At 54.6% G+C, this 17,421-nt stretch overlaps 1 protein-coding gene across 1 annotated transcript in view; it reads left to right on the top strand.

Moving 5' to 3' along the window:
- LOC309685614 (electroneutral sodium bicarbonate exchanger 1-like) overlaps positions 1–17,421 on the top strand; it is a gene marked incomplete at both ends in the record, with an annotated part of 73,740 nt that overhangs the window by 2,404 nt on the left and 53,915 nt on the right. The window contains 5 exons of the mRNA XM_082501352.1: positions 3,611–3,766; positions 4,362–4,613; positions 5,404–5,472; positions 6,737–6,910; positions 7,012–7,146. Of these exons, the coding sequence (XP_082357478.1) occupies positions 3,611–3,766; positions 4,362–4,613; positions 5,404–5,472; positions 6,737–6,910; positions 7,012–7,146 (786 nt within the window). The remainder of the gene's footprint in view (positions 1–3,610; positions 3,767–4,361; positions 4,614–5,403; positions 5,473–6,736; positions 6,911–7,011; positions 7,147–17,421) is intronic.

The raw sequence follows: 17,421 nt of genomic DNA, 5'->3' as shown, positions 1-17,421 counted from the left end.
CTTCCCCGGACAGAGTGCCATGGAGTCGCTGCTGGGCGCATCCATGACCGGCGTGGTGTATTCCCTCTTTGCTGGCCAACCTCTCGCCCTTCTTGGCAGCACCGGCCCCGTCCTCGTGTTCGAGAAGGTCCTCTACAAATTCTGCAAGTAAGGCTGGCTGCTGCGGCCAGGTGCTGCGAGCGCCTTCAGAAGGCAGGGATGGAGAAAAGATGTTTTTCTTAGTGGTAGTTGGTAGATTTAAGTTGTCTTCTGTGTCACAGACATCACGCGCTGCTGCTTTAGTATGTGACGGTGCAGGAGCCCTCGGTCTCTGAAGGATGGATGGGGTGGTCCGGGGTTTTTAGGGTTAAAGTGAAAGAGCAGGAGGAGAAACCACAAGGATGTGGATGCCCGAGCTGGGCTGCACAGGGAAGATGAGACAAATGACTCTGGTTTGGGAATGAGGGAAGATTTGCTTTCCTCTCAGTACAAACTCGGGCACTTTTTTGCATGATTTTTGCTGGAAGTGGAAATATATTTTACCCACATATCCAAAGAGTTTTCTGGTCCAATGTTTTGATGATTTTTGAGAAAGCAGGAGCTTTTCAGGCGAAATGGATATTTTCCATGACAGTCTTTTTGTTGTGGCAACTGTGATGGGAGATTAACCCCCCTTTTTGCAATTAAATTTATTATGAAGCCCCAACTTGCTGGCAGCAGGTAACTGGGTGCAAACCCAGCCGGTTTCGCTGTTAGGGCATCGGGGTGATGTGGGAGAACACCACCTTCCGCAACAGGGACCTGACCTCAATTAGCCTCCGAGGCAGGAATGCAGGAAACTGCATTTACCATCCGCAGCTTTGACACGCTCCTGAATTGCTGCCGACTTTCCCCAAAGGAAGGCACGGCTCGGAGCCTCTTGCTGCCCTCTCCACCCTGCGTTTTCTTTTACTTTCCCAGGGACTACGCGCTCTCCTATCTCTCTCTACGGGCGTGCATCGGTCTGTGGACCGCCTTCTTCTGCGTAGTGCTGGTGGCCACCGATGCTAGCTCTTTGGTGTGCTACATCACCCGCTTCACCGAAGAAGCCTTCGCCTCCCTCACCTGCATCATCTTCATCTACGAGGCTCTGGAGAAGCTGAGTCACCTGCGAGTGACCTACCCTGTGCACACGCACAGCAAGCTGGACTTCCTCACCATCTCCTAGTGGGTTTCTTCCTCCTAAAACGCCGCTGCCCCTTGGCAGGAGCTCAGGGCTGCACCTCCATCGCCTTCCCCTCACCCCTGTCTTGGCTTCTCTCCTCCCAGCTGTAAGTGTGAGGCACCGACCCATCCCAGCAACGAAACCCTGCAGTTCTGGGAGAGCACCAAGATCAATGTGTCTGGCATCACCTGGGAGAACCTCACGGTGACTGTAAGTGCCCCGAGTCACTGCTTCCTCGTGCCGTGGCCACGGGGTCCAGGGGTGCTGGCCTGGTGCAAAGCTCAGAGCCCTTCAGGTGATGGTGGGCTTCCAACTTGTTCCAGTGCTGCTCTGAAAAGTCGTTACTTCAGTCTATGGTGTGGGTTTAACCCACTTGGGCCTGGGAAGGAGAGTCCACCTCATCCCCGACATGGTGGGCAATAACTGTCGTCCTCAGGACAGCGGTTCTGTCTGGGAGCAAGGTTCAGTGGGTGCTTTGGTTATTGGAGAAGTTGGAGGACTTAAGTTCATGCTTGAAGGCTGTAATTAGCTTCCTTAATTGGTTCCTAGTAACTCCAGGCCTTGCTTTCTTACTCAGCGCTGTCTGAAGGTACGTGCATAAACTTGCGTGTCTGAGCAGCCCCTTGGGCCATTGTTGCTGGAAGCAGAGCTCAGGCACAGGGTGGGATGCTCTTATGGACATCTTCACCCCCCTTGGCCGTGTCCTGTGAGCCCGCCCCTGGGAAGGGACAATTTGTCTCTTCTCCTTTCCAGCCACTGTTGTCTTAGCCCTCCTTCCCCGTCCCCAAGAGTTTCCAGTGTTTCCTTCCCCTCTGGTGTCTTCTTCAGCCACGGTTACCTGCTGTTCAAGCAGAGGATGTGCCATAGGTCTGTGGTACAGTGTCCCATCACATCTCCTCTCTCCGCTGTCGTGTGTAGTTCCATGTGTCACTTATTCAGCTGCTGCTGATCGTGAAATATAAATCGCCACTGGCAGCAGCAGTCCCGAGGTCACGGATCTTGGAGCAAGATACTCCAAACTCCCTAGTTATCCGAGGTTTCCTTGCCGCATGTGCACTACCTTTGTGTTCTGATGCTCTGTTTCCCCAGGAATGTCGGTATTTGCATGGAGAGTTTCGTGGACCTGCCTGTGGACACAATGGCCCCTACACACCTGATGTCTTCTTCTGGTGCTGCATCCTCTTCTTCTCCACCTTTGTCCTGTCGGGCTTATTGAGGAAGTTTAAAACCAGCCGCTACTTCCCAACCAGAGTAGGTAGAAGAGAGTGGCCAACAGCAGTCTCCACACTCATTTCCCAAAATGGCTTTCCAGGAGCACTAAGCAGTGTTTGCCACCGCTTGGTCAAACTGGGAAATGTTGACCTTGAAGGCCAAACTTCCATGTCCCTCACTCATTTCCAGGAGTGCAAAACGATCGTAGCGTTTCCCACCTGCCTCGCGACCTGCCCCGGAGCAGTTTTTTGCCCAGGCAGTGGGAAATCAGGTCTTCCAAAGTTGGTTGGTTGTTGTTTTTTCGTTTGTGGTTTTTTTTCACCTGGTGTGCCCAAGGGGAAAGTTGATTCAAATGAGGAACTGCCATAGAAAAAGACACAAAAGACACTGTTTCTTCCTTTTGAGGAGTAAATGATGCCTCAGTGCCTTATTCCCATTGTAGCTGTGAGTGCAGCTGTAGTGGCAGACGTCTGTTTCCTTATTTTTTAATATTTATTGGCTTTTTTTTAAAGTTTGAATTTAAACCACCCTTTTCCACCTAATTAAACTTTTTTTATTGCCTGACACCAGATCTCGCAGGTACAAACACAGCAACAGCATCTAACCGAGGGATTTGGCTGCATCTTCTCAGAGTGGTGGGAATTTGTTAACCAGCCTTAATGCTGTTGATGTCTTTAACTTTTCCATCTCACGATATGGCCCCGTTTGTGCTGTCCCTTTCAGCTCTGCTTTCTTGCCCCAGGTACGGTCCACAGTAAGTGACTTTGGTGTCTTCCTCACCATCGTCATCATGGTCCTCATTGACTTCCTGGTTGGGATCCCATCGCCGAAGCTCCATGTCCCCCACATGTTCAAGGTAATGGGGTGTTTTCGTGTGGAGCCGCTTTCAGCCCTTGGGGATGCCACAAGGTGATGGTGGGACAGGACAGGGCTGAGTCTGGGGATGCTGGTGGTGTTACCATCTCCTCTTCCACCTCCGAGTGCATCGTTTCCTTCTGGAAAGAGGAAGCCAGCCCCAAAACTTGATACCTACAGAAGTATCTATAGGTGCTTGCGATGAGGACGCTGGCACTGCTGAACCCCGTAGGAAAGGGTGACATGAAGGCAGGGCCAGGAGATGAGGCGGCACAGCGATGGAGAGGAAAATCAAAGCCAGTGAAGTGGCTGGGCTGGGAGTTGATCCTGATGTGTGTTTTGGCTTTGTTGCAGCCTACCAGAGACGACCGCGGGTGGTTGATCAACCCCATAGGGCCCAACCCTTGGTGGACGGTGTTGGCCACGCCCATCCCAGCTCTGCTCTGCACCATCTTGATATTCATGGACCAGCAGATCACGGCTGTCATTGTCAACAGGAAGGAGCACAAGCTGAAGGTAAGGGGCTGCAAGAGCTGACCCCATCCCCACCCCACTCTGGGCTGCAGGTGTGGGGAGAAGCTCCTATGCCAAGTGCTTTGTGAAGGCGTTGGTTTGGGACAACGTCAGGCTGTGTGGCAGGATGCTCTGCTGGATTAGTGATGTCACAGGGAGCAAACGAGGGCAGTTCAGATGAGCAATCTTTTGGAGGAACAAATTAATTTTCGAGCACTATAGAAGCGTGTTTTCGTTTCAAAACGCCAGCAGGAGCTGGGGGAACGAACTGTTTTGACGTACTGCCAGGGATAACTCGGGGTCACGCCTTGCTTGCCAGTGGTAGAACTTTCTTTATGAATGAAAATAGTCTTTTTTGTTTGTTTTTTTTTGAGAAGTAGCTATTGCACAAACCTCCCAAATCCACTTGGTCTGAACTCCTGCCAGATTTTCATGCAAGGTGCTTGCGCAAAGACCGGATCCATCCTTATTTTTGCCAATTCTTCTCTTAAATTTTCAAGAGGGTGACTTGCGCCCAAGTAGGGTTTGAGTCTGAGTTGCGACGTTGTCCTCGCTCTTGTGCTGTGAGATGCTCTGTTCCTTGTTTTGCTGCCCACAGAAAGGATGCGGGTACCACCTGGACCTTTTCATGGTGGCCGTGATGCTCGGGGTGTGCTCCGTGATGGGGCTGCCCTGGTTTGTGGCTGCGACTGTCCTGTCCATCACCCACGTCAATAGCCTCAAAGTGGAGTCTGGCTGCTCGGCTCCAGGAGAACAACCCAAGTTTCTGGGGATACGAGAGCAGAGAGTCACCGGCTTGATGATCTTTGTGCTCATGGGCTGCTCTGTCTTCTTCACTTCGGTGTTAAAGGTAAGAGGAAAATGCAAAATGCCCAACAAGCGTGAGCTTTTTGGAGGTTTGACAAAAACCATCCCCTCCCTCCAGGCCTGAGTAGGTGTGGAGCAGAGAAGGAGGTGATCCCAAACCTTGAGGCTTGGCCCACAGTGGGAACCAGCCTCAGTTACGCTTTCCAGCCCTTCACACCCCAGTTTGGTGTCCTCGAGGCAAGCGAGCAGGACAACTGCTTTAATTCCCAGGTGTCTCTCAGGCCCACCTGTGTTTATGGGTTACGATGAAGCGGATTCAGACCAGTACACTGCTCTCTTTCAAGCAGGCAGCACCTTATGGGATGCAATTTGCTCCCCCAAATGCCTCCCAACAGCCTTTCCCAGTAGCTAAACACACCAAAATCATCCCCGTGGGCTTCCTGGTGTGTTCCTCCCACAAAGTCACCACAGCTCTAGGCTAAAAGGAGGCACTTTGCTTTTGCGTGTTGCCACAAAAATGTGTAGAAATGTTCTTCTGCCGTCACAGAACGTGGCGTACAGTTTCATGGGTGAAATGACCTATTTTCCTCCAACCTTTCAGGAAAACAGGATTATTCTAATGAAACGTAACTCAGAAGCTCAGCCTAAAGCAGAGCATTCACTCACTCACTCGCACATACAAAACCTCTATGTGTTGAGAGCTGAAACATCTCTAACCATGTGGAAACTGGAAAGCTTTAGGCAATTTTAGGCAGTGCCTCTAGAAGAGAGCAGTAATACTGGAAATGCAATTAAAAAAATTAATTATTGCATTCTTTTTTTTAATTTCCCAGTTTATACCCATGCCTGTGCTTTATGGTGTCTTTCTCTATATGGGTGTGTCGTCGCTCCGAGGGATTCAGGTACGGACTCTTACAGCGTGCAGCTCCCTGCTGTGTCATCTCCAGAGACGCAGGAAAAAAGCAGTGGTGTGGGAGAAAACCTCCCCAAAAGCAGGCAGTGAAAGTATTTTGTATAAGGAGAAGATTGGTGGGGGCACAGGAGGTACGTAGGGCGGGAGGACCAGGCAAGTTCAGCGCGCTCTGCGTCACGGTTTGGGACAGGGCAGTGTTTGGTGTGGTGAAAATGGGGGAATTCAGTGCAAAGCGAAGGCGATTTCTACTGCCGGTGGGAATCCTCACTGGGGGATTCAGTGGGCTGAGAAATGCCAAATAGCAAACAGAAGAATAGAATATATTAAAAATATATTTTTATAGAAGAACAGGGAGGGGGGGGTGAGATGGTCTGAGGAGGACCTGGGGTGCGGACTGATGAGAAGTTCACCATGAGCCGGCAATGCACAATCGCAGCCCAGAAGGCCGACTGCATCCTGGGCTGCATCAGCAGTGTGGCCGGCAGGGCGAGGGGGGGATTGTGCCCTCTGCTGTGCTCTGCTCTGGGGAGACCCCCTGCAGTGCTGCCTCCAACTCTGGGGCCACAGCACAGGAGAGCCATGGACCTGGTGGAGCGGGGGCAGAGGAGGCCCCGGAGCTGCTGCGAGGGCTGGAGCCCCTCTGCTGGGAGGACAGGCTGGGAGAGTTGGGGGCGTTCAGCCCGGAGAAGAGAAGTCTCTGGGGAGTCCAGTGCCTAAAGGGGCTCCAGGAGAGTTGGGGAGCGACTCTGGATGAGGGAGGGGAGCAAGGGGACGAGGGTGGATGGTTTGACACTGACAGAGGGCAGATTGAGATGAGATATCAGGGAGAAATTTTTCCCTGTGAGGGTGGTGAGGCACCAGTGCAGGTTGCCCTGAGAATCTGTGGCTGCCCCATCCCTGGAGGTGTTCAAGGCCGGGTTGGACAGGGCTTGGAGCAACCTGGGCTGGTGGGAGGTGTCCCTGCCCAGGGCAGGGGGTGGGACTGGCTGGTCTTCGAGGTCCCTTCCAACCTAAACCCTTCTGTGATTCTATAATAGAAGAATGTGGAATAATTGCAATTTGGTGGGCAGCTCTCATGGACACACTGGTTTATAGATGGAGCAAAGGGAAAACGGGTGCTGCTCCCGGGAGGAACAAAGTGGGATCCAGGATTTCTCACTGCACGCGAGATCCTGAAAACTCCTTCCACATCCCAACAGGGCCGGAAACTTTCCGCAGCCCCAAGGGGTAACTTTTCCGCTTTTATTTTGCAGTTCTTCGATCGCTTGAAGCTCTTTTGGATGCCGGCAAAACACCAGCCGGATTTCATCTACCTGCGGCACGTTCCCTTGCGGAAGGTGCATTTCTTCACCTTGATCCAGCTCATCTGCCTCGTCCTGCTCTGGGCCATCAAGGTGTCCCGTGCTGCCATCATCTTTCCCATGATGGTAAGAGCCGGTGCCGCTCGGCAGTGGGACGTTTGCAGCGTCGGAGTGAAATGTAGCATCATCTCACACCTCAACCCCCTCTTCCCTCTCATTTTGTGAAGGTTTTGGCTCTCGTGTTTGTCCGGAAAGTGATGGACTTCTGCTTCTCAAAGCGGGAGCTCAGCTTTTTGGATGACCTTATGCCAGAAAGCAGGAAGAAGTTGGCCGATGCCAAAAATGAAGCCAAAGAAGAAGAGGTGATGCTTGCTGGGTGCTCGGGGCTGGATGTCTCCCTCGGGCTCTGAGATTGCCTCTTTCCGTCACAGCTTCTCTTGAAATGTTGGGGGAAGATCCAAACTCAATAGAAATAGATCCTGACATCCTGGATCCCGCATCATAACCTTGTTTTTAAATTAGCAGTGATCTTAACACTTGAATAGCGGTATAATTTTTAAAGGTGCCATTTATAATAAACATTATAATTATGATGGAAAGATTTGCTCATAAGGGTGGTTTTAACCCCCCCCCCCCCCCCCCCAAAATGTTTGGAGTGAAAGGTCTTTCCCCGGCTGCGCTAACAGAAGGTCAGAAGGAGAGGGCAGCACGTGGGCTTTGCTGGGTGTTTAGTTTATCTCCACTTCGATCATAGACAGACAACTTTGATTTGTCCCTTTTTATGTCAGGAGTCCCAGGAGATGATGGAAGCTGCTGCTGCAAACTCCGTTCGGCTGCAACTGGGCAAGACCAGCAGCGCGGATATCCCAAAGCCAAGCAGCGACAGGTAAAGCCCCACCAAGCAGCAGGACCCCCGGCAAGATTAGCCTGAAGTGGGTTGGCAGAATTTTCTCCATGTTTCTTTGCTGAGCATCCCAGCGCCATGCACTCAGCTTGGTGGGAAGAGCAAATTTATGGGCAGGGCGGGCGGCAGAGCGCTGGCACAGGCTGCCCAGAGAGGTGGGAGAGTCTCCCACTCGGGAGACATTCCAAACCCGCCTGGAGGTGTCCTGTGCCACTGCTGTAGGTGCCTCTGCTCTGACAGGCGTGGGACTGGGTGAGCTCCAGAGGGCCCTTCCAGCCCTGACCAGTCTGGGATTCTGTGCAGAGCCTTTGCACAGAGCTGTAGCTCTGCGGCTCTCCGGCTCGCCTTCCAAACCTCCTCCTCCCGCCCAACCCGCTGTGCTTATGCGCAGCTTTGGTTCTCCTCCCCCCCATTCCTCTTGCTGGTGCTGATGCGCTGGGTGGCGTCAGTTCCCACAGTCACAGATTGCTGTCTCAAATATTTATTGCAGGACTGATCCTTCGGAGATTAATATCTTGGATGAGATATCAAAAACACCCGTGTGGAAGGCTCTCACTATGAGCACGGAAACAGTCTGAATCTGGGGAGGAAAGAGGTAAAGGATCGTGTGGGAACGTGGCTGTGCTCCTTTGCGAGCAGTGGCACGTGCCTACGGCTTTTTTTTTTTTTGCCGGCAATGCCGAGCAAGCGGCGAGGGCTGCGGCACACGAACCAGCTCCTCTCTGCTGGCGCCGTCCCACGAGCGGGGCAGCAGCCCCACTGATGACTCTCTCCCTCCTTTTCTCTCTCCTCCTTCCCCCCAACTCCAGTTTTCATGTTTAGGAATCTTGACTTTGAAGGAGAGGCGTGAGAACGTGACTCGGGGATGTGCCCATGCAGACATGGGCAGAAACCGCTTTTATTTTGTTTTCCAGTTGGAGGATTCCCCTTTAAGCCACGGCGATGGTTTCAGCTGTCCTTGGTGTGCTTCAGGCATTCCCTCTCTCCAGAGCAGCAAACTGAGGTGCACATGACAGTCAGTGGGAGTTCGGTGGTGTTCCGCCTCCGTGTGTTCATGTGTGGGTTGTTGCCGTTTTGTAGCGGTAGAGGGACTGCTGCCGCTTCATCGTTCAGTGCTATTTTTTTAATATCTCACTCCTCTTCTGTTTCTCTTTTTTTTTTATTCCCCAAAAATAAACTCTGAATGTTTCTGTTGTATGTGACGCTTTCTCCACTTTCTTCTTCATCACGACCAGGTTCTCGGGTCTGGTTTGGGGTCCTGCCTTCAGTTCGCCCTTCTGTCTCTCCCTGGCAGGAGAGGGATATGCCCTCCGTGGGGGGGCAGCGCGGAGTGCCCGAGCGGTTGGGCCGAGGCGAAGGAAAAGCATTTGCTCCCTGCGCTCCAGTTTTACACTGGAGTGTTTTTGGAATTTTTGTTTGTTGGTTTGTTTGTTTGTTTTTATGATAATTATTTTTCTTGTTTCGGCTCTGCCGTCAGCCTGGAAGCTGCAAAAGGCAGAAATGGCGCCTTCTCCTCCCCCGGCTGTTAAATTAATATAAGGCAGCGCTTCAGATCAAACCCCTCCAATCCGCCGGGTGGTGGCGGGAGCGGCCAGGCGAGACCTGGGGCTCTGTGTCCCCGGGCTGCCCCTCCGCTGTCCCTCCGCTTTCCTTCCTTTTCCCTCCCTGGCTCTCTCGCTGTGGTGTTTTTTCCTCCTCCCCTCTCCTCGCAAAGCCGCGTCTCTCTCGCAGGGTGGGATGAGCCCGGAGGCAAGTGGGAAGGTGCCTTTTCCTCCTTGGCAGCTGCCTCCAGAAGTCCTTACTTAAAAAGCAAAGCAGATTTCCCCGGTGCAGCCCTCTTCTGTATTCGAAGCTCGGGGGTTTTTGCTGCTCACAGGGTGAGATTTTTTATTTATTTATATATTTATGTATTTATTTTTAATTAAATGAAAGCTGAGGTCTTGGTTAACAACGTGACTCTGAGCCACCTAAAAGGCGGCTGTAACCCCCCCGGGCTGACTGTGGGACACAGTGCTGCGCCTGTCCCCCCCTTCGTGCCCCGTGATCCCACGGCCGGCTCTGTATTTTGGGAGGATTTAATATTTCCCTGTGCAGAGGAGAATTTTACGGGGAGGAGTCGGGAGGAAAAATCCCTCTCAAAGCTGCTGCTGGAGTCGCTTTAGGAATCAAAAGAGATATCCCTGCAGTGACCCGCAATGCTTTAGTTGGCAGCAAAGCCCCTTCCCAGCGAGGCGGGACGGGGGCTGCTGTGCGCTTCGGTGCCTTCAAACAGCTCCTCACACCCCCCGGGGGCCCCTCGAAAGAAGTTTCCTAAAATGATGCGCATAAAAGAGATCCTTAAGCGGGGTGTGTGTGTGTGTAATGTAAAAAGGTAATAAAAAAGGGTGGGGTTTTTTAAATTATTTTAATTCCCCCCCCCCCCCCCCAGTGCGCTACATGTAGAAATACAGCAATTATTTTTGTTGTGCAGATGCTGAAATATATTTATTTTATTGTAAGCGATGATCTAGTTTGGAAACACTCCGTGTTGTAAATAAAACTGGAGGTGGGGGGTGGGGGAATCCCCCAAGCGAATCTGTGTTAGTTATCACTTTGAATCTTTGTGTGGTTTTGTGTTTGGTTTTAGTTTTTTTGTTTCATTGGGTTTTTTTAATTTATTTTGGGTTCATTCTGTGGAACACAAATGACACAAATCCCTGTCGCCATCGCGTGGGTCCCATCGGTGGAGCGTCACTGTGGACTGAGGGGTTCCCCCCGCCGGAGCCGGGACTGTCGGCCCTTTTTCTCTTGTTGCCCATTGAACGTAATGGGAAAAAAAATGGAATAAACCTCTCGTTTGTCTCACTGCGCCGCTGCCGTGTCTTTGGGAGGGCGGGGAGGAGGTGGAGGGGGCTGTGGAGCTTTTTTTTTGGGGGGGGGGGGGGCTGGAGGGGATGGGGGAGTGGGCAGCAATGATTTTTGGGAGAAAGCCCATTTGCCTGGGGCTGGGGGTGGGGAACCAGCTGACTGGGGAAAGGGCTGAAATTAGCGGGTTTGGGGGGTTGAAAAATTTAATGACTTAACTATGTTTTTGTTTTTAATTTTTTTTTTTTTTTTAATTTGGGTTATTAAATTTGGGGGTTTAAATTTTGTTGTTTACTTTAATTTGGGTTTTTAAATGTTTTTTTTATATATAATTTTGGTTGTTTCTCTGTGCAAGTAATTGCAATGAGCTCTGTGCTGCAGGAGGGAGGGGACAGCAGTGTCACACGTGTCCCCTCTGCCAGACCGTGGGGTGCTCAGGGAGCTCAGAAAGGGGAGTGGGGGGAGGGAGGGGCCGGCACACAACAGAAATCGAGCATTTCTTCCTCCCTACATTCTTGGGGGTATATTTTTGCCCATTTGCAATAGTTAATTAGCATTACATAAAATCCAAAGAGATTCTATTTATCTTTCATATAGTATTTTTTTTATTCATTTCTTTCAAACCCCCCTCTGGCACAGGTCTGTGGGGTCAGGCAGGCGCAGCCCCAGTGCCCTTTTACCTAAAACTTGAGGAACTGAGTGAAAAAAGAGGGCACCTGAGCCAAGCCAGGGGTCAGAGCCTGGAAATCCCAGGGGACCGGTGGCATGTGGGATCCCCATGCGATGCTCGGAGGCGTTGGAGACGTCAGAAACCTGCTGCCGGATTTAGGGAAGGTTTTATTATGATTTAGGGAAAGCTGCAGGATCCGCAGTGCTGTGGGAGCAGTTACAGAGAAAACTGAGCCGGAGAAATCGAGGTTTGAAGGGGCGGTCGAGCCACGGGGGCACTTACCTTTTGCAAAGACAGCCGTTCCCCTAAAAGCAAGATCCTCTTTTCCTCCTTCGAGCTGGTTGTGGCTGAACTCTTCTCCTCACCGGTGCCTTTAAGCTGGTTAGCAGGATGCTAAAAGCTGACGGGTAGGTCACCGCTACTCCTGGTTTTAGTCGGATGGGTCGTTATGAATCATTACAGCGTTTTTTAAGTGGGGCTGTTGCAAAAAATACAGTTGTTGCAGTATTTCCCACCTTACGCCTTCAGCGAGGGGCTGGTTTGGTGGTTGGGGGTGGGGGGGTGGGGGGTGGGGGGTGGTGGTGGTGGTGGTTCTCTTTTCTATTTTTTTCCACTCTTTGGACCAAAGGAGTGACCTGTGGGTTTCCTCCTTTCAGGTGAGATGGCCCTGTGGTGCCACAGCCCATCTCGCAGGGAGGAATGATTTCTCTGCCCACGGGGCCACCCTTTCCAACACCTTTGGTTTGAGTTGAAAAAGTTAAGAAACAAAGAAGAGGGAAAATGTAAAAGAAGCCTTTGGGTACCCAAGCACCGGCTGCTGCTTTTCGCCGAGTGAAACTCGGGTGGGAGCTCATCAGCTGGACAGACACCATCATAGACTCACGGAATGGTTTGGGTTGGAAGGGACCTTGAAGATCATCGAGTTCCACCTCCCGCCATGGGCAGGGACACCTCCCACTAGACCCAAGCCTGGTTTCATCCCCCAAGGTCAGATCTGCAACTGGGGCCGTTCCCCACCAAGTGTCAAGGACCGGCGCAGGAAGTGCAATTCCTGGGGCTCTGGTGGATTAAAGGAGCTGCTTCGGTCCCTCAAGATACCCTAAAAAAAACAGAACAGGGGCAGAATCCACCCAGTGTGAAGGAGTTACAGCAAGTTCTAGGAACTTTAAGCTGTTGGCGTAAACACACCCCTGGCTTTTCCATCATTGCTTGCCCCTTGATGATTTGCTCAGGAAGGGAAAATCCTGGGAATGGACTGACCAAAATACCAATGCCTTGGAATTGCTAATAAAAGAGCTGAGGTTATTCCAACAACTTGGTCCTATACATCCAACTGACCCTGTCCATGTAGAATGGGGGTTCAGTGAACGTGGTTCTCACTGCACTTTGGCAGAAGGGACCCACACACCTCCACTCCCCACACCGACAACCCTCCCCCTCCCCCAACGCTCCAAAAAGCAGCATTCCTTAGTGCAGACTCCTTAAGCTGACTCCACAGCTACGGCTCCCCGTGGGCTCTGGGGGAGACAAGGGGGCCCCGGGGCTCTCCGTGGGCTTTAAGGGGGTCCCAGGGCTGCCCACGGGCAGAGAGAGGGGTAGGAGAAGAAAAAAGGAGAAGAGAAGAGAAGAGAAGAGAAGAGAAGAGAAGAGAAGAGAAGAGAAGAGAAGAGAAGAGAAGAGAAGAGAAGAGAAGAGAAGAGAAGAGAAGAGAAGAGAAGAGAAGAGAAGAGAAGAGAAGAGAAGAGGAGGTGGGTCGAGGGGGGAGGGGAGAATGGTGGGGGGAAGGGTTGAGGGTGTGGGAGTGAGCGTGTGAGGGGGGAGTGAGGGGAATGGGTGTTTGTGAGGGGGGAATGGGTTTTCGGGAGAGGGAGAGGCGAAGGAGAGGAGGTTTGCAGGGCTGTGAGGTGCCTGTGAGAGAGGAGGCCCCGGAGGGAGGTGAGTGGAAAGGGCTGTGTGTGGAAAGAAAAGCTTTAAGGACAGGATGGGCTGGGGAAAGGTGGTGGGCCCTGAGGGAGGGCTTGGGGAGCGGGGCTAGAAGCGTGGGTTTGGGGCAAAACCCTGGGAAAGAAACTGCAGGACAGGGCCAATCTGAGTATACAGTTTTAGCGAAGCTTCAAGCAAAGGGTGACCAAAGGTGCCTCCTGTCCTTTTGTGGGCGGGTTTTGTCTAAGTTATTCATGCGAGTGGATTTTTGCCACACGGGATGGGAACGTTCGCTTCCCGGGATAGCTGATGCCCCTGGATAACCACTGCCCGCGAAGCACTGCGAAACCCCGTGTTCAAAAATGAGAACAAAGGCCGGGTTTTGCCTCTCGGAAGGATCTCTAAGCACCGTCTCCACGTTATTTTCAGTACCTTTCTGGTTGTTTTCTTTCCCCCCATTCCCGTGTTGTCCGTCGGGGGGGCTGGCGGAGCTCTGCAGGCGGATGTGTGGCTCATTTTGGTGAGGGCTGAGCTGATTTCAGGGAGTCCCGGCTCATTTTGCGGAGGATTGGGCTGGTTTAGGGGGGTCCCGGCGCATTTGGGGGAGGGCTGCGCTGGTTTCGGCCTCGCAGTGCCCGGGGCGGAAAGAAGCGGTGGTGCGGGGCTGAGGGGGCGTGGCCCGTATCTGCCCCTCGGCGCATGCGCGGTTGGGCGGACGCGAAGGAGAACGTTTCCGTTGTGTGGCGGTGGTCGAGAGCTGCGGCGTTCGGTACCGAGAGAGATGGGGGGACCAGGGCCGAGGGGGGCGGGAGCGGGAGCGGGAGCGGGAGCGGGGTGGGGTGGGGTGGGGTGGCGGTGGCAGCGGCAGCGGCAGCGGCAGGAGCGGTACGGAGGTCTCTGGGGCCAGTTCGGGGGGTTTGTAGGGTGGCGGGACCGGGCTGGGGGCCTCGGGGGGCGGTCTGGGCCTTTTTGGGGGGGGCAGAGCCGAGTGGGGGGTCCCCGGGGAGAACAGGGCCGATTCAGACCCCCGTCGTCCGTCCCCCCGTCCCCCGCTGCCGCCCCCTCACCCCCCGCTCGCTCCCCGCAGGTGGCGGCAGCCCCGGCCGCAGCGCAGGGTGCCCGGGGCCGGCCTGGCCGGGCGCTTGGCTCCGCTCTGGGCTCCGCTCTCAGCCCCCCCCGGCAGGTCAGCCCGGCCGTGCCCCCTTCGCCCGCCTCCAGCCCACGGCCGAGTCCCCCCAGGTACCCCCGAGGTGGGTCGGGGGGTGTCAGCGCTGGGCCCCCTGAAGCGGGGGTGGGTGTTGCGCACGGGCATTGCTGGGAGCCCGTGGGCAGCCCTGGGACCCCCTTAAAGCCCACGGAGACCCCCGGGGCCCCCTTGTCTCCCCCAGAGCCGACGGGGAGCCGTAGCTGTGGAGTCAGCTTCAGGAGTCTGCCCTAAGGACTGCTGCTTTTTGGAGCGTTGGGGGAGGGGGAGGGTTGTCGGTGTGGGGAGTGGAGGTGTGTGGGAGGAGTCCCTTGTCTTTGGGGAGCTTTGGGGGTGTTGAGCAGATTTGGGGGAGTGGGGGAGGGGTCCCCTCCTTTGGAACTCCCTGGTTGGTTTCTTCTCAACTGTGGGAGGCAGCGGGCGAAGGGGGAAGGCAATAGAGTGAGTTGCTGTGTTTCAGTCCTTGGTTGAGAGTCAGCGACTCTGCTCCCTTGCTGCTCAGCAGACTCTTAGCTCCGTGGGGCTCTTTCTCCAGGCAGGCTACGACTACAGAAACGGCCCCACTTTCTCGGAAGAGTTGTTAGCAGTGACGTCTGCTGGGAACATACTGCCTGACATTGGATAGACCTGGCACCACGCAGCAGCTCAGAGCCCCACAGCGTATGCTGCCGCTCTCAGTTCCGTCCCCTGCCTGGGAACCCACTCTTTCTCGGTCCCTGCTGGCAGCTCCTGTGGAGGCTCCTGGCTGAGGACCAGCCCCAGTTTCCCCACTGCCCCACCAGCAGCCATGGGAGAGCGGGGGGTGTCCTGAGTGTGTGAGCACCACTGGCTCTGTTGCTGCACTGGGCCAGGGCTCCAGGAAGTGGTAGAGGGATCTCTGGGGAGAGGAGCTGCTCCTCAACAGGCTGCTGCAGTCCTCCGAGTTGGCCAGCAAGCACAGGCTGCAGGGGCTCTTGCGGTGGCCCTCAGGGGGCCCAGGAGCCTGGGAGATTCCTTGGTACAGAAGGAGCTGTCCCCACTGATAGGACCTATAGGCGGCAGAGGAGGGCAGGGGGACGTGGGGGCTTGGGGGGGGGGGGGGGCAGGGGGTAGAGAGAGGCATCACTGCTCAGATGGTATATGGTTGGCAGGGAGCCCAGTGGGTCCTGTGGGGCCCGGTGCTCCCTCCTCGCTGCCTCCTCGGTTGCCCTGCAGAGGAGGAGAGAGAAGAGACCCGCTGCACCCTGTCTCCTCCGCTGGAGCCCACGGGCAGCACCCCCTCCTCAGCAGGCGGGCAGGGCTGCCCAGCGCAGGCAGGGCACGGGCTGAGGGTCTGGGGCAGGATCTGGGGGTCTCCCCCACACTCCCTGCTTCTCCTGTGTCGACTTGAGCTCCGATCCTTCATCCGCTAGCCGAGAAACTGCTGAGGGAGGGGAACGAGTGAGCAGCCGGCAGTCCCCGGCACAGCCCCGGCTCAGGGCTGCCGTGGGGTGTGGGCTGTTTGCATGGTGCTCGGTGCCAGTGCCACTCACTGCTCTGCTCCTCCGGGCGGGCTCTTGCGTCCGTCGTCCCTTGCTTTGGCTTCTTCCAGTCCCTCTGCAGGACCCCGGGAGCTGGGCGAGACGGGAGCAGCTCCCAGCCCCGCGCCGCAGCCCCTCACCCCACCCCACACTGCAGCACAGTGCGGTGCAGCAGTCGCCTACCTGAAGCCGCTTAGTCCGTAGCACAGAAGAGACCGCGCTGAGCCCCATCAAAAGCATCACGCGCGGAGCCAGGTGAGCTGTGGGGGGGACGTTGAGTCCCTCCTGGCACCAGCTGCGGTGCAGCCGCGCAACCCTGGGGTGCCCCCCATGGGAAATGTTAAAGAAATAAAATGTTGGTCTCTATCCCTGGTGCTGTGGTTCCTCCTCCCATCCCGCGGCTGGGGCTGTGCCCCCCTCAGTGCCCGACCCAGTGGGACAGGCTGGCACTGCTGGCACCCACCAACCTGGGGGGGTGGTGGTGTCGGGGGAGCTGGGTGGGCTGGAGAAAGGGAGGAAGCACCTCTTGAAACCAGCTGGGCCCTCTCCAGCCACAAAAGCCTCCCCAGAGGCACCAGAGGGGACCCCCAGATCCTTGAAGGGCTGCCCCAGACTTCCTCTGGCCTGCAAGAGTCCCCCCCAGGACCCCTTACGGACACCCCAGTGGTGTCCCCAGACACCTGCTGGGCAAGCCAGTAACACACTGTGTGGGAGCAGCCAGCCAAGCCGGTTTCAGAGCACAAGAGGTGAGAGGCAGGGAGCTGCCATCCCACTCAGCTCCATCTCCGCCGTGCCTTGGCTGTGCAGAGAGAACTTGGGGGGAGCTGCAAAACAGCTCAGCCCGGGCTTATCTCCAGATGCACAGAACAACCAAAACCAAATGGCCCTTAACAAACAAAATGCCCCGAGTCCCATCCCACCACTCTTCACGTGACGCTGAGTGCCGGACATCACAAACTGGCAACAGAGACTTTGCTATGGCACCACCAGAGGGAAATATCCCAGACAGTGTAATCCACTCAGGCATAATCCTGCACCCTCACCGAGTCAGGAAATATAAACCGCAGGGTCTGGGGAGACAAATGGGGAATCCTCCAAGGATACAGCTGGCCCCTCGGAGATCCGTCCCCCCCATCCACCACGCTGGAGGGGAGCATTTACAGCCGAGAACGGCCTTTCCTTTAACCTCTAGAAAAGCCGGCATTTGCTAAAAAACAAATGTTCCCCTCCCGCCCCGGCCCCCTCTGAAATGAAATAAATAAATAAAGAATTAAAATCCTTAAAAAAACTTAAAAATCGCCGTTAGTTTCGTTAGCGTTACATTAATTCTAAAAACTGACGAGCCGCTGCGCTGTGCGCCGCAGCCCAACCTCCCCCCCTCAATGCTGGGCGAGCTCCTCTGGCCATGCCTGGGATGAAAAACGGGTGGCTTTTAGGAAATAAAAAATTTAAAAAAAAAGAAGAATAATAAAACCTCTCTCTCTCTCTCTCTGCCTGTGTTAGTCCAACTAAAGGGATAGCGTCGGGAGGCGAGGGAGGAGGAAGGGGGAGGCTGTGGGATGGAGAGAGCCCTCCCCGTACCCCTCGGCTGTG

Source organism: Vanellus vanellus (assembly GCF_965231255.1).
Source record: "Vanellus vanellus genome assembly, contig: HAP1_SCAFFOLD_39, whole genome shotgun sequence".
In the NCBI taxonomy this organism is placed as follows: domain Eukaryota; kingdom Metazoa; phylum Chordata; class Aves; order Charadriiformes; family Charadriidae; genus Vanellus; species Vanellus vanellus.
Note: the sequence above shows the minus strand (reverse complement) of the source record. Positions and strands in the feature narration are given on the sequence as shown.